The following is a 14,294-nucleotide window of genomic DNA, read 5'->3' on the forward strand; positions in this document are numbered from 1 at the left end:
GTCATGATCTCAGAGTCATGAGGTCAAGCCGGCATCAGCCTCCGAAGTTCAGCATGGAGTCTGCTGGAGATTCTTTCCCCCGCCTCTCCCTCCCACTCGCTACTCCTCTCACTTGAAAGCTTGATCTCTCTCTCTCTCTAAAATAAAATCTTTAAAAAAAAATAAAAAAATAAATTGCCTGATTGTGGCTCAGCGAGTAGGCTTGGTTTACTTGCTATCTCAAGTTGTGTTGTGTTGTTTTGTTTTTTTCTCTACAGGTTAAAATTCTGTGTCACCAGTTGCTGGTTCAGGTGTGTGACCTACTCAGGCTAAAGGACTGTCACCTGTTTGGACTCAGTGTCATACAAAGTAGGTCTTAGTCCCATCTCTGATAGAATTTAGCCAACTATCCCTGAGGAAATGATGTTTTATAGCTGTAACTTAATTTAGGCACATGGTGATAAGATTGTGATTATCAAAATACCCATAAGCTCGTCATTATTTTTAGTTTAGTATTCATTTTTTAAATCTTAACTGATCTATTTCTTTTAAGATGTAGTATTTTAGACCTTGTATTATAGTTTGAACTTAAAAATGGGTTCCTTTGTAGGAATCTAGATTTTGTGTTTGTTCTTTTGTGTTTTAATGAACCAAGCTTGGTTTTTGTTTCCTTGCACTCAGGGAGCAGCTGGAGCTAGTAAGCAATTTCTTGAGTGTTTTTATAATTTCTTTTATGATTTTCGACATTAAAGCATTTAGGCATAAGAAAAATAACTCTATTCAAGTTCTCTTACTGTTGACTATATAGTATGACAAAGTGATCTACTAATTTGCTCCTATTTTCTGTTTTTCCCTCTTCACACCTTCTCTTTTTTCCAATTAGACTATATGACATGGAGATAAGGAATCAGTTTTTTCTGTATTTTTTCTGTGAAGGTTTTCTCCACATAAAGGGCTCAATACAAGCCTCTTCCCCACCCCACCCCCATAATATCTTGAGTTAAGTTACTAGGATTTGAAATAAATAAATAAATAAAATAAAAATAAAAGTTACTAGGATTTACCTGCAACCATTCCTTATGAGCATTTTTTTTCAAATCAACATTTTTAAAATTCTCTAGTCTTATGTCAAAAGACATATGTTTTATATCTTTGATCAGTTTTTCAAGAATACTTTTTTTATGAAATGTATTTAATTATATTTTATACTTCTTTATGAATCATATTCTACTACTGGAATTGGTTTAAATTTAAAGGTTTATGACATGTTGAGATTCTGGTTAGTACTATAAAATGCTTAGATCTTCCAGGTGTGTCATGATCAGCTGATAAACAATGCCCTTCTCCACCAAAATGTGAACCATTTTCAGTTGTCTTTTTAGGAGAGGCCAGAGAACATGGAGCAGGGGGCAACTCAAGAACCAATGAATCCTCCATTCGCTCTTCAGTTTCTTCCTGTAATAGTTAAAGCGATAAAACCACAAATACTTAGCCCCATCCTTCTATCAGTGCATCCTTCTAACAGTGTATCCCTCAGTCACTCTTGAGGAAGGGCCCAGGAGAAATAAGATGCCCTATAGATTCTAAAAAATTTTCCTTTTATTCTAAACTCAAAGTTGATTCTTTTAATTCCTACAACAACAGCCAGACTGTTGGTCTGTGTCGTTCAACAAGTAGTCAGTCTAATAAAACCAGTTTATAGCTTCCTTAGATTTCAAAACAAGAGTCTTTTTAAGATACCTTTTTTCAAAGAGAGATTGTAGTGTGGCGAAAGAACATTGGAAAAGGAATCAGATGACCTGGTTCTAATTCTGGTTCTACTGCTAGCTAGCTGTGTGGCTTTAGAAATATCACTTGACTTCTCTTGACTTCACTTTTCTCACACGTCAACTGGATATTACTGCTTCACCTGCTTTGTCAGATTTTGATATGTGCTCTTGAATTCTTAAAATATAAGGCCACGCTCAAACTGTCAGATGGTAGAGATGTGGTGGTAGTTTAAAAGTATGTGCTGTTACACAGTGAACAGTCTCAGTTCTCTTTATTATATTGCTTCCTCAGATGGCAGCTCAAGCCAAACTCAAATCCTGTTCAATAGGAAGGTTGTCTGGTCTTGTTCATTTCATGTTAATTGGTGGCATATGAGAGATGGGAGATAATTTAGTTGATCTGATAAGTGGCTTTAAGTAGCACCCTTTTTTGTCCCTGGGACCTTTTTCCCTATCCCTTTCATTCAAATTGATTGGATTAATATGTCATTTATAAACAGTAGCTCTACCCTTCCTATTGTCTTAGGGCTCTTTTTCAATCAACCCCCGCCCCCTCCAGCATTCAGTCAGGAATGACAGTGTGGTCAGGCTTGTTATCCTGGGAGTAGTCAAAGAGACACACTACATTTTTATGCAGTGCTTTCCATGAGCATACTTAGAGCATGAGCATACTTTCCATGAGCATCTCTAACCACCTTAGTGGTGGTTAGAGAAAAAGGAATGAACTTTTTTTAAAAAGCTTAAAACTTTCGGGGCCTAGGTGGCTCAGTCAGTTAAGCTGCTGACTCTTAGTTTTGGCTCAGGTCATCACCTCATGGTTGTGGGATCTAGTTCAGCAGGGAGTCTGCTTCAGATTCTCTCACCTCCCTTCCCCTTCTGCCCCTCTCCCTGCTCACACGTCTGCTCTCTCTCTCTAAAATAAATAAATAAATAAAAAATTTTTTAAGATTTTTTATTTATTTATGACAGAGAGATAGCGAGAGAGGGAACACAAGCACAGAGGAGCTGGAGAGGGAGAAGCAGACTCCCCTCTGAGCACAGAACCTGATATGGGGCTTGATCACAGAATGCCGGGATCATGACCCTACCCAAAGGCAGACACTTAATGACTGAGCCACCCAGATGCCCCAATAAATAAAATCTTTAAAAAAGAAGACTTAAAACTTTGTATGAGATAGGAATGTTGAAGGGTTTTGTTGTGAAATATCTCTTTTAAAAGATTTTCTTTGGGAAATCTGAAATTTTTTTTTTAAAGATTTTATTTATTTGATAGATACAGATCACAAGTAGGCAGAGAGGCAGGTAGAGAGAGAGGAGGAAGCAGGCTCCCCACTGAGCAGAAGAGCCTGATGTGGGTCTCTATCCCAGGATTCTGGGATCATGACCTGAGCCAAAGGCAGAGGCTTTAACCCTCTGAGCCACCCAGGCGCCCGGGAAATCTGAAAATTTTAATTATTTTTACCAGCTTGTCTTCACATGTTTAGATCATTTTTGCATGGGTTTTCAACAATCATAGTTTCTGCTCATCTTAAGAACATCATCCCCTTGAGGAAACACTTTGGCATTCTTTTTCTGCATGAGATTCTTCTCATTCCACAGGATCAATCCCAAAGGCAGTGAGAGCAATGGATTGTCATTTTATCAGGCTGTGTTATAGTGGAGAATAGAGAAGCAATAGTCCTAAAGGCTGTTGTTCACAAATTGTGGGTCAGGCCCCTCACTTAGAAATAGGTATGTCCCCTAATATCTTACATAGCAATTAGGATGGTGTTTCTGCCCTGTTTCATTATTCTGCATCTGTGATGATAATACTCTGTGAACTCAACAAAAGCATGTTTCTCTAAGAGCAAGGAAGCCCACAGTGCTGGAAGTTTGTGCATTAGGATGACCATAGAAACTAAGTAAAAACAGGAGGTGGAAGCTAATGTTTCTTCTAAATATTATAGATTTTTAATAGCATGTGTTCTGTATTGAAAATGCAAAATAAGTCATTAAAAAGCTCATTAATGTCTAACCAACCTTTTGTCTTTTAGTATCTTGTTGAGTTTTTGTGGTACTATGTGACTTCAGAACACATTTACAAATCTTGAGGCTTTTATTTTATTTTTTTTTTGTAAAGATTTTATTTATTTATTTGACAGAGAGAGAGAGAGATCACAAGCAGACAGAGAGGCAGGCAGAGAGAGAGGAAGGGAAGCAGGCTCCCTGCTGAGCAGAGAGCCCGATGCGGGACTCGATCCCAGGACCCTGAGATCATGACCTGAGCCGAAGGCAGCGGCTTAACCCACTGAGCCACCCAGGCGCCCAAATCTTGAGGCTTTAAAAAAAAAAAAAAAACCTGTCTTTGTGTATATTCTTTTCTTTTAAATCTTTTCTTTGTCATCTTGTCTCCTTTTTTAATGTGCAGATAACGAACATGTCTATATGGAGTTGTCACAAAAGCTGTATAAGTATTGTCCAAAAGAATGGAAGAAAGAGGCCAGCAAGGTACGACAATACGAAGTCACTTGGGTGAGATTACATTTATAAGCAAAATTATTTTGATTTTTTAAGGGTTTATTTTAGCTGTTATACATTAGAAAAACATTAAATTTAAAAATTTTAATTCATAAAAATATTATGAAGTAGAGAATGGGAAAGGGAAATGAATAATTAAGTTCTACAATGTCATGTTAATGAAGTATTAGGAGCTTATAGCATATAACAGTAGATTTTAGATCTCTGCTTATATATGACTGCCTGGGTGGCTCAGCTACTTAAGTGTCTGCCTTAGGCTCAGGTGGTGATCCCAGGGTCCAAGGAGCCCCAGGTTGGGCTCCTTGCTCAGCTGGGAGGCTGCTTCTCCCTCTCCCTCTTCCTGTCACTCCCCCTGCTTGTGTGCACGTGCTCACTCTCTCTCTCTCTCTCTCTCTCAAATAAATAAATAAAATCTTTTTTTTAAACATTTTATTTATTTATTTGAGAGAGAGAGAGACAGTGAAAGAGAGCATGAGCGAGGAGAAGGTCAGAGGGAGAAGCAGACTCCCCGTGGAGCTGGGAGCCCGATGTGGGACTCGATCCCGGGACTTCAGGATCACGACCTGAGCTGAAGGCAGTCGCCCAACCAACTGAGCCACCCAGGCGTCCAATAAAATCTTTTTTTAAAAAAGATATCTCTTAAATAATGTTGGATAATAACTTTGTAGTAATTTTGGGATAATGCTTTGAAATGAAAACCATGAAAAAAATGCTTACTCCTCTTTTGTGACTCTATTAGCTGTCAAAACTGATGTTCTAGAAGTTATTCATAATTTTTTAATCTACTTTTACTAACCTTTGATACTTTGTTACTTTGTTCTGGTGGTGTCTTTATTTAGTAAACATCAATTCCATTTACATGGGAGATCATTCACAGGGAGTTTACCTAGTGTTTCCAGGATCATCCTAGTAAATCAGGAATAAATCCTTAGTGTCTAATCCTAGATCCTCCAATTTGCATTTTAAGAATTCTTGGGATAAACAGGAAGTCTTCTTGAAAGCCAACTACAAAGTAAGGCACATTAAAGCCTAAATAAACAAACAGCATATTAGAATTTGGTATGTGGAATGTCAGAGGAACAAGAGAACATTTGTAATGAGGAGCAAATGGTCACCACAGGGGATAGAGCTGGAAGAGGAGCTGGATCTCAACTAGAAATTTCCACTGGTATTTATTTTTATCTTCCCTTATGTTGTCATTGGCATTACGGTGAATGAGTATCAGATACATGATGATGCTTTATAACTTCCCAGGTTTGCATGAACTTGGTATCCATCCATATGGGACAATTGTCTGGCCTCTGCCAGCCTCCACTGCCCTCCTCCACATTAGAAGTAGATAAAACCTTTCAAGACTTAAAAACTGTCTTGTAAATAACAAGTATTTTGGTATTTTGTTGATTTGGAAACCCCTTGTAGTAACTAAAAATATCTTGCTTTTTATATGTGTCTTTGTTTTAGGGTATTGACCAATTTGGACCTCCCATGATCATTCACTTCCGTGTACAGTACTATGTGGAAAATGGCAGACTGATCAGGTATGAGGACAGGAATTCTGTACCTTTACTCTCCTGCAACACTCACCTTCTAACATACTGAATAAAGTTCCTGTGTGTGTTTGTCTCCAGCTGCTATGATAAAAATTCCAAAGGGGAGGAATTAAAAAAAAAAATCTTTTTGTATGCTCATGTATCCTCAGTTCCTAGAACAGAGGTTCAGTAGACACTGAATAAATATTTGTTGAATGAATGAATGATAAACTATTGATAAAAATGTTAATAATATCACTGCCGCACATTTTCTATACTCCACGATTTTGATAACAAATCAGTCAACAAAAAGATACTTCATTCGAGAAGGAACTAGCATTTTTGTGAAGAATAGAAAAACTAAAGGATTATATTCTTTTCTGGGGGTAGGGTGGGGAGTAGTAGGGCAAGCAAGCAAGAACTCTCTCCTATAAAAATGCATGGTGTTTATACAGCCTGGTTTTCTTTTCACTTTTGGGGTCTCGCTTCTGTTGTTAGCAGTAGCTTTAAAGCTAAGATTACACCCACTGGAGCTCTCCTGTGAGAATCCTAGATGCGGTTTGGCAAGGGCAAGTGACTGATTCTTTTTCCGGAAGTGGGTGCGTGAACAATACTATGCTCACGAAACAGACCCAGAATTTACCATCTCAGAAGCTCAGTTTATCACTTGTATAGGAGGGGTCAGTGCCAGAAACTTTCAGAGGTGGTGGTTTTGTTGGCCCATAGAAAATACTGGAAATGTGGATTCTGTTTTACTTATTTACTTTTAAACTCTGAGAAACGCCATGTAAAAGAGACAGATACATTTGGCTAATGAGTTATATGTGAAGTTCACTCTTAATATTTGTATTTTGTAATACCAATATTGTAAATTTAAGAGTAAAAAATATTAACCCATAAATAATTTTTTTAAAAAGCTAAGAACCTTTTTTAGTAAGTTTATGTAAAATTTTTACTCATTTTACCTACTAAGTGTGGAATGTGCTGAAAAGAAGCAAAATATGTTATGTAGCCACTAATTAACCCTCTGGAACTAATGAATGTTTAATTCTCCACGTACTTCTGTCCTTTTCCCCAGGGATGAACTAGTCCAAACACTGTGTGGTCAGCATTATAAAAAGAAGTGTTCTGAAAAGTATTCTGTCCCGAGGGGGAAAAAAGTTACATAAATGCCTTATTTTTAAACTTTTCATACTTAAACACCATCTTAGTTGAAGTCAACCCATGTTTTTATTGTCATCAGCTGATGAGCTATGAATCTCAGGTAAACATTGGACCTAAAATAATAGGAAGGCAAATAAACTCCTTAAACACACACACACACTTTTTTTTTCCCTTGCATTTTTACTTTGATCACAAAGGCGTCCCATTTGCCTGTGACATTTTTTGGAGCTTGACCATGTTTTTCCCCAGTCAGCACTTCTTACTCTATGTATTTAATGGGAACTATATTTATTTCTGACCTCAACAGATTGTAATGAGTGCATTATTAGTATTTCCATTTGTGAGGAGCATCATGATTGTCACAACATGTGCTTATAAAACCACACCCATAAAGTAACATCCGCTTAAAAAGAAAGATTTAAGGCAAGCTTTTTTTTTTTCCAGTTCATTCATTCTGAGAAAGAAAAAAAAAAACTGTAGAGTTAAATTTTTTTTAAATGGGCACATAAACAGAAATATTTTTAAAAGGGCCTTAGAGTACTTGTAAACCAAACCGACACAGAACAGCAAAACATTAGAGCCAGGATTGTCCCTTCAGATTTGTCCTTGTTTATGACATATGTGTAGCATTATTACAGCAAAATAATTTTTAATGTGGACAACAAATGCCTAGGCTTCTATACTAATCCTTGTTCAATGAAATGTTTACCATATTGGAGTGGAATGATTCAGACCTTGTTTCCATTCTCTGAATGAATCAAATGTTATAGGCCTCTGGAAATGGTATGTTTGCTGTTGGGTAGTCTAACTTGGAGTTCTGCCTCCCTGTGACTTGGGTACAGCAATCAGGTATTAGCTATAACCCTCCCCCCCTTTTTTCAAGGAGTTGATTGGGGGGAGGAAAGAAGAGGGAGCAGAAACAGAAGAGCTCTTGTCACCAGATGGATAGCAGGATTTGGGTTCTGTTTACATGCCATCAGATTGTTCCATCAAATGTGAGTTCTGTTTTCTTTTATTTTCCCAGTGACAGAGCAGCAAGATACTATTATTACTGGCACCTGAGAAAACAAGTGCTTCATTCTCAGTGTGTGCTCCGAGAAGAGGCCTATTTCCTGCTGGCAGCCTTTGCCCTGCAGGCTGATCTTGGGAACTTCAAAAGGAATAAGCACTATGGAAAATACTTTGAGCCAGAGGCTTACTTCCCGTCTTGGGTAGGCACTGTTTTCAAATTTTAAAGTGTTTTCTCTAGCACATTTTTGGTTCATTATGCTGCTACTCGTGTTGCTTCAAGAAATGGGAACCCAGATATTTGTGGCCAGGAAAACCTTTCATGATGCCCAAATATAAATTTAACACTTGAGAGCACTGTACACATGATCTCTCGATACAGCTCATCTGCTCCTTAGAGTTACCAGGCAAGAAGATTGCTATCCGTCCTAAACAGGGTGCAACTTGGAAGTTGCTGGCCTGCTTTTGGCATTTACATTGTCTTTACTTTCTTACTTCTTATTCAAGCTTCCATCTTATTCCCTTTGGAGGGAGAAAAACATTACTCTGTAAAAAGTTAGATCATGCCCACCACCAGCGCCCCCCATCTCTGGGCTCTGTAAGAATTCTCGACAAAACGTTTTGCATCTCCTTTTCAAATGATCTGTTTATCTTTTGCCTCCAGTAAACTGTTGTTCAGTATCTTCTAAAGGACAGGCACAAACGTCACCTTTACTTTTTCTTCAGCATTTCAGAGTGAGGTGCTCCATGTGAGTTTTTGTGGACAGATTAACAGTGCTCCAGTTGTTGAAGAGAAACCACAAAAGGTGTCAGGCTTTTACATATCAGTGTCTCTGATTAGCCCATATTTTCATTGCCTGGTTGTTGTCAGGTACTCACTGAATCTTGGTCCTTTAAATCCGAGCTCCCCGTCAGGGCGCCACAGCCTCCAGTATGCTGAGATCCGAGTTCCTTCAATCTTTGGGATCACCAAAGCCACCTACTTTAGTGCCCTTACAAATACTATTTTCTGTGTGTTCTTTGACCGGAGAAAGTTTGACAAATGCTCACTTAGGTGATCTCCATGTAAAAGGAGTCTAGAAGGAAAAAAATCTATAACTCTGAGTTCTCAGCAAAACCTCTTAAATGGCCCAGTAATTGATCATGTATAATTCAGTAGGAAGAAACATAATGTCAGTATCTATAAAAACATTTTCAATCTAAAAATTCTTTAATTTTCTTATTCTGATGATTTTAAGCACTAATCCTTTTGCTGTCTTCACATAATTCTTTCCATATTTTATAATCCTCATTGAACTAATCAGCACCTTTCTCTTAGTCTGCAGCTGCTGGCTACTATATATTTGGGGCATTTAAAGGCTCAGGCTACTGTCCCATGAAAACCTGAGCCATGGTGAATTGTAATGAATGCTTGAATGAAATTGTTTTCTCACAAGTATTCAAATTGAGCGTTCATATCAGCGTTTTATGCAAAAACCAGAAATGTTTCGGAGAATTCCTCTCAGTCCCTGCCTTCTTTGGATTAGCATTTAGAACCTCCCACTCTGGCTGTAATTTTAGAAGAGTTAAGTAGGATCCAGAACCTGAAGATAATGTTGACAGTCAATGTATTTCATGGTACCAGTCATTTTGCAAGTATAAACAGTGATGTGTACAAAATTTCACAAGTTTGCATGTTTTTTTTTTTCCTCTTGGTGAGTTTAAAGCCAAGAGAACATATTTTTCTCATTTCTTGTGATTTTTCTTCTCAAATATGCAGTATTACAGCTAAATCGACTTCGTAGCTTCTAGTATTAGCTGATTCAGCCTAGTAACATAACAGATGGTGAAAATGGAATGAAAGTGGGAAATTTCCTACTGGAAATTAGCCAGTTTACATGGCCTATTTTAGGTTCTTGTCCTTTCATCATTTTGGGGGTGAGGGTAGGACTTCCATCCTTCCAACAAATGTTGCATTGCATACCCATTGTATTCCAACAGGTTGTTTCCAAGAGAGGGAAGGACTACATCCTGAAGCACATTCCAAACATGCACAAAGATCAGTTTGCACTGACAGCTTCCGAGGCTCATCTTAAATACATCAAAGAGGCCGTCCGACTGGATGACGTTGCCGTGCATTACTACAGATTGTATAAGGTACAGAACTGTAGTGTGTCTATAGCTTCTGAGCAAAAAATACCTTCTTGATTAGAAGCTTTTATTAAAATTTGTCATTTCATTTTTTAATGGCCTTTTTATATGTAATTTTTAAAAAAATTTATTTGAGAGAGAGACAGCGCACAGGCCCACAGGTGAGGGTGGGGGAAGGGACAAAGGAGAGGGAGAGAGAGAGAATTTTAAGCAGACTCCACACTGAGCATGGAGCCCTACACAGGACTCGATCTCCTGACCCTGAGATCACAACCTAAGCTGAAACCAGTAGTTCTACACTTAATCAACTCTGCCACCCACGTGCCCCATTAAAGGGCTTTAAAAAAAAAAGTTTCAGGTGAACTCTTGTCATAGGTTAGTCTCGGAGTTAATGATGCTTTTTCTCAGGCCTGGAAGCACAATGGAATATTTTTTCTTCAGTGGTTCTAATATTGAGATAAAAAGTGGCTTCAGATCATGAATCTGGCTTTTCAATGATTATGAAATAGTTATTTTTCTCTTTTCCAAGTCTGCATGTCTGCCTTGGGGACTAACATTTGCCACTTATTTGATTAGTAATTTTTAATATTCCTCAGAGTGAAGCCATACTTGCATTGTTTCCACGAATAAGAACCACCACCACAGCTAATGTTTATTGAGTATTGTTTCCTTAGGGCACACTTTATTTATTTATTTTTTTTAATTCTCACAATTCTGTAAGATAGAAACTGTGATATTCATTTTGCAGAAGAGGAAACAGACCAAAGAGCACGAAGCTAGCTAGGTAGAGCCAGGATTCAACCCAGGTCTGCCCGACTAGAAGAATTTATGGATAAAAAGTGTTGAAAACAGTGCCCAGCACTAGTTAAGCCTGATGTTCAGCTGTTAGCATCATCACTATTACTGTCAGGCTTTTTCTTACTACTACACTCTTTGTGGTAAGATTAGCATAACCGGACCAATGGAGGCTGGACTATAGTTTGGCTGTGTTACTGAATAATCTCCCTGGCTGGGTCAGAAAACTTAATATGGTACCAAAGAATTTTTTTTTTTCTTGCTTCCATGCCCAAGAGATGCATCGTTACTGTCCTGTCACCCTTGAGAGGCATAATTGAGTTCCATAAGATCTCTTTGGCCAAATTCCTGAAGGACTGTGTTGTTATTTCTTTTTTTTCCTTAAGAGATTTCATTTGTGACACCTCAGTGTATGAGAAAATGACATTTGATGATCAGTTTGTATTTTAAAATATACTGAAAGCATGAATGGTGTATAAGGAAAAATGTGGCTTTAGAGTCAGATATTAGAAACCCTACATTACCACTGTTATGGGATCCTAGGCAAATATAACTCTAATCCTCAGCCATCTAGGGTTCTGTACAATTCACAAGGTTGGGAAAATTCTGTGAGATAGTGAATCTGAAATGACCAGGTGGAATGTGTGGCACATGAATCCGTGCTCAGAATACCAACCGCTACTTCTTCGATAGGGAACTTAGTATTTTAAAGAGTCCTGTTAAGAATCCCGTAGTAAAGTAAATATCCCCAACTTATTTTTTGTGTAAAAATTAATCTTTTACTGGCGTACAGTGTGGTACTTCTGTATGGCATGGAAAATGACCCTCTCACCTGCTTGAAACAAGATAATAATAATATAACTGAATGAAGTGGGGAAACAGATATTGGGCAGAGTTCTCATTCTTTAGAGAAATCAAGTGGCTATTAAAAATGCTTCATGTTTAAGACCCGCTTGTGAAGTGGAAGTTATAAAGTAGAAAGAGGACAGGCAACATTCTGGGAAAAGAAACTCCTGAGGCCCTTTCACAGTAACACACACCTTGTGCCCACCCAGCCAGAGTTTTTATGAGCACAGTCTTATTTCAGGAAGCAATCAGAGTAGCCTTGAAGAGGAAATTAACCTAAACTCACAGTAATAGATTGGTTTCTCCTGTTAAACCTATACTGTATGTGCCTTTCTTGATGTAAAAACATACGCGTTAGAAAAAACAGCCCCAATAGTGAAAATAGGCCACGTCTTGTCTTTACTATGCCAGACAAGGATGCATTTTCTAAACACATTTCTTCCCGTGTTCATGGGAAAACAGGCCCTAAACAGACTCATTTATTTTTATTGAAGAATCTCATATGAAAATATTTTGGTTACTGAGTAATTTTATTTGTATTCTGTTTGGAACTTCATACCTTATATCCCATTATTACAGATAAGCACTTAAAAGACATGGCCCAATTTCAGAATACATTTAAAATTCAGAGACCATTTCAGGAATTTTTTCCCATATGCTCATTATAGTTTATTTTTTATAGTTTATGGTTTAGCTGATAGAATGGATATCTTATTATATGCAAGTGATGAATCACTGAACTCTGCCTCTGAAACTAATAATACAATATATATTAATTAAATGAATTTAAATAAAGCTAAAAAAAGAATGTATGTTGTATTGGCAAGTGATGATTGAATTTCTTAGAAATAAGTACTTTCTTTCCAAACTAAATATAAAGCCTTTACATACAGCCTTTTCTCCTCATGAAATGACAGCCTTAAGTATTAGGCTGCCTCTGATTTTGGCTTCAGAGCTGGAGGGTTACACAGTTTGAAACCTATAAAATCTAGTGCATCTCAGAATATAGTTATAACATTGTATTCAATATTCCTAATATCTGAGAAAAGGTAGAAAACTTAAAAAAAAAGATAAGGGGCAAAAGTAGTCTTGTTTATCAGAGTTTCAATAATGTAAATATTTAGAATATTATCAGATATGAGAGTGTTATATGATATAGTGACAATACTAATGTTCTGAAATCTCAGTGGCTTAAAAAGTAGAATATATCATTATTGATTTAATATGTACTCAAGACTTTCTTAAATCTTATAGTAAAGTAGGGATGCAGAAAAATGAGCAAAGTACATTTTTCTTGTGATCTTATTTCTATAGGATAAAAGGGAAATTGAAGCTTCTCTGACCCTTGGATTGACCATGCGGGGAATACAGATTTTTCAGGTTCGTAAATGAGAAATAAGTGTCATACGGTATCTACTATGTCTTATGTTGACAGTGCTCTTGTCTGGTCCTTTGATAGGTTCACTGGTTCATTTCTGGCCATTGCTTCCTATTTTTCTTCCAGATGTGGATGAGGTAGGATAGATAAAGTGATACAATCCAAACCTCGACAGTAGTAAGTCCTCCAGAACAGAAAAGAATAAGCCAAAGATTGACCCAATTTCATCACTAATAGATCATTAATATCCAGACATTCTTCTTTGTGGTTATGGATTTTAAATATTCTCTTTTATCCTCTGGAGCATTATAACTGTGTAAAGAAAAAAAATAACATTTTAATACAGTGCCAGACCAGACATTTTAATTTCCATTACACTTTTTTCTGATAAAGTGTATCGCTTGAATAAGTAATACCTGTCACGTTCTTGCAAGTGGGGTAGTGTTATACTGCAGCCATCAGCAGGGGAGAGAGAATGCCTCTTTCTGTGAGACCAAGGAGAATATAAGGTTCTCTTATCTTTGATTTAGGCAAATATCCAGTTATGAAAGTCTAAGTGCCTTATCTCTTGAATGCCTGAGTCTTGGACTTTTTATTTAAACTTAGGGATAGGCTCAAAGGGAAAAGATTGCCTTAAAAGGCCAGATAATGACTTACTCAGGAACCCAGAGCTACAGTTTTGTGTCACTAATCTTTTCATTATTATCTGAACATCTCCAAAGAGAGTTGAGGACCCCTATCAGAGTTTAATTACTATATTTTAGTTTTCCAGGAGAGAAGTTAGAGCCATTGTAGAGTGTCTGGTATTTTCCTCCGTAACTCTGTATGCATAATTTTCCCACAGAATTTAGATGAAGAAAAGCAATTGCTTTATGATTTCCCCTGGACAAATGTTGGAAAGTTGGTGTTTGTGGTAAGTTTAAAATAACTGAGTAAAGAAAAATTGCCCAGTTGTTTGTTTTTGTGGATTTTTGTTGTTCCCTCTTTTGTTTTTAAAAATAATACTGTCCTAGGCAAAAAAGTTTGTATTTTTAAAAAGTTGTCAAAGAAGACAACTAGCTTTCTTATATTCTTACTATATGTGCTTTAATCCTTTTAGAGTGAACCTAAAATTAAAGAATCTTACAGCAAAGGAATTACAATTTTAATTTGTGGGTTTGGTCCCCCACTATGCTATGC

The 14,294-nt window shown here is 37.2% G+C and overlaps 1 protein-coding gene across 5 annotated transcripts in view; it reads left to right on the forward strand.

Annotated features, from left to right (window-relative positions):
* FRMD6 (FERM domain containing 6) overlaps positions 1 to 14,294 on the forward strand; it is a 76,325-nt gene that overhangs the window by 44,040 nt on the left and 17,991 nt on the right. For 4 of the 5 annotated variants that reach the window (XM_047738016.1, XM_047738015.1, XM_047738017.1 and 1 more), the window contains exons 3-9: positions 258 to 348; positions 4,156 to 4,259; positions 5,727 to 5,803; positions 7,983 to 8,169; positions 9,947 to 10,102; positions 13,052 to 13,117; positions 13,960 to 14,028. In XM_047738016.1, the coding sequence (XP_047593972.1) occupies positions 258 to 348; positions 4,156 to 4,259; positions 5,727 to 5,803; positions 7,983 to 8,169; positions 9,947 to 10,102; positions 13,052 to 13,117; positions 13,960 to 14,028 (750 nt within the window). The remainder of the gene's footprint in view (positions 1 to 257; positions 349 to 4,155; positions 4,260 to 5,726; positions 5,804 to 7,982; positions 8,170 to 9,946; positions 10,103 to 13,051; positions 13,118 to 13,959; positions 14,029 to 14,294) is intronic. The other variant, XM_047738020.1, reaches the window with a different exon arrangement.

Source organism: Lutra lutra, chromosome 7 (assembly GCF_902655055.1).
Source record: "Lutra lutra chromosome 7, mLutLut1.2, whole genome shotgun sequence".
In the NCBI taxonomy this organism is placed as follows: Eukaryota; Metazoa; Chordata; class Mammalia; order Carnivora; family Mustelidae; genus Lutra; species Lutra lutra.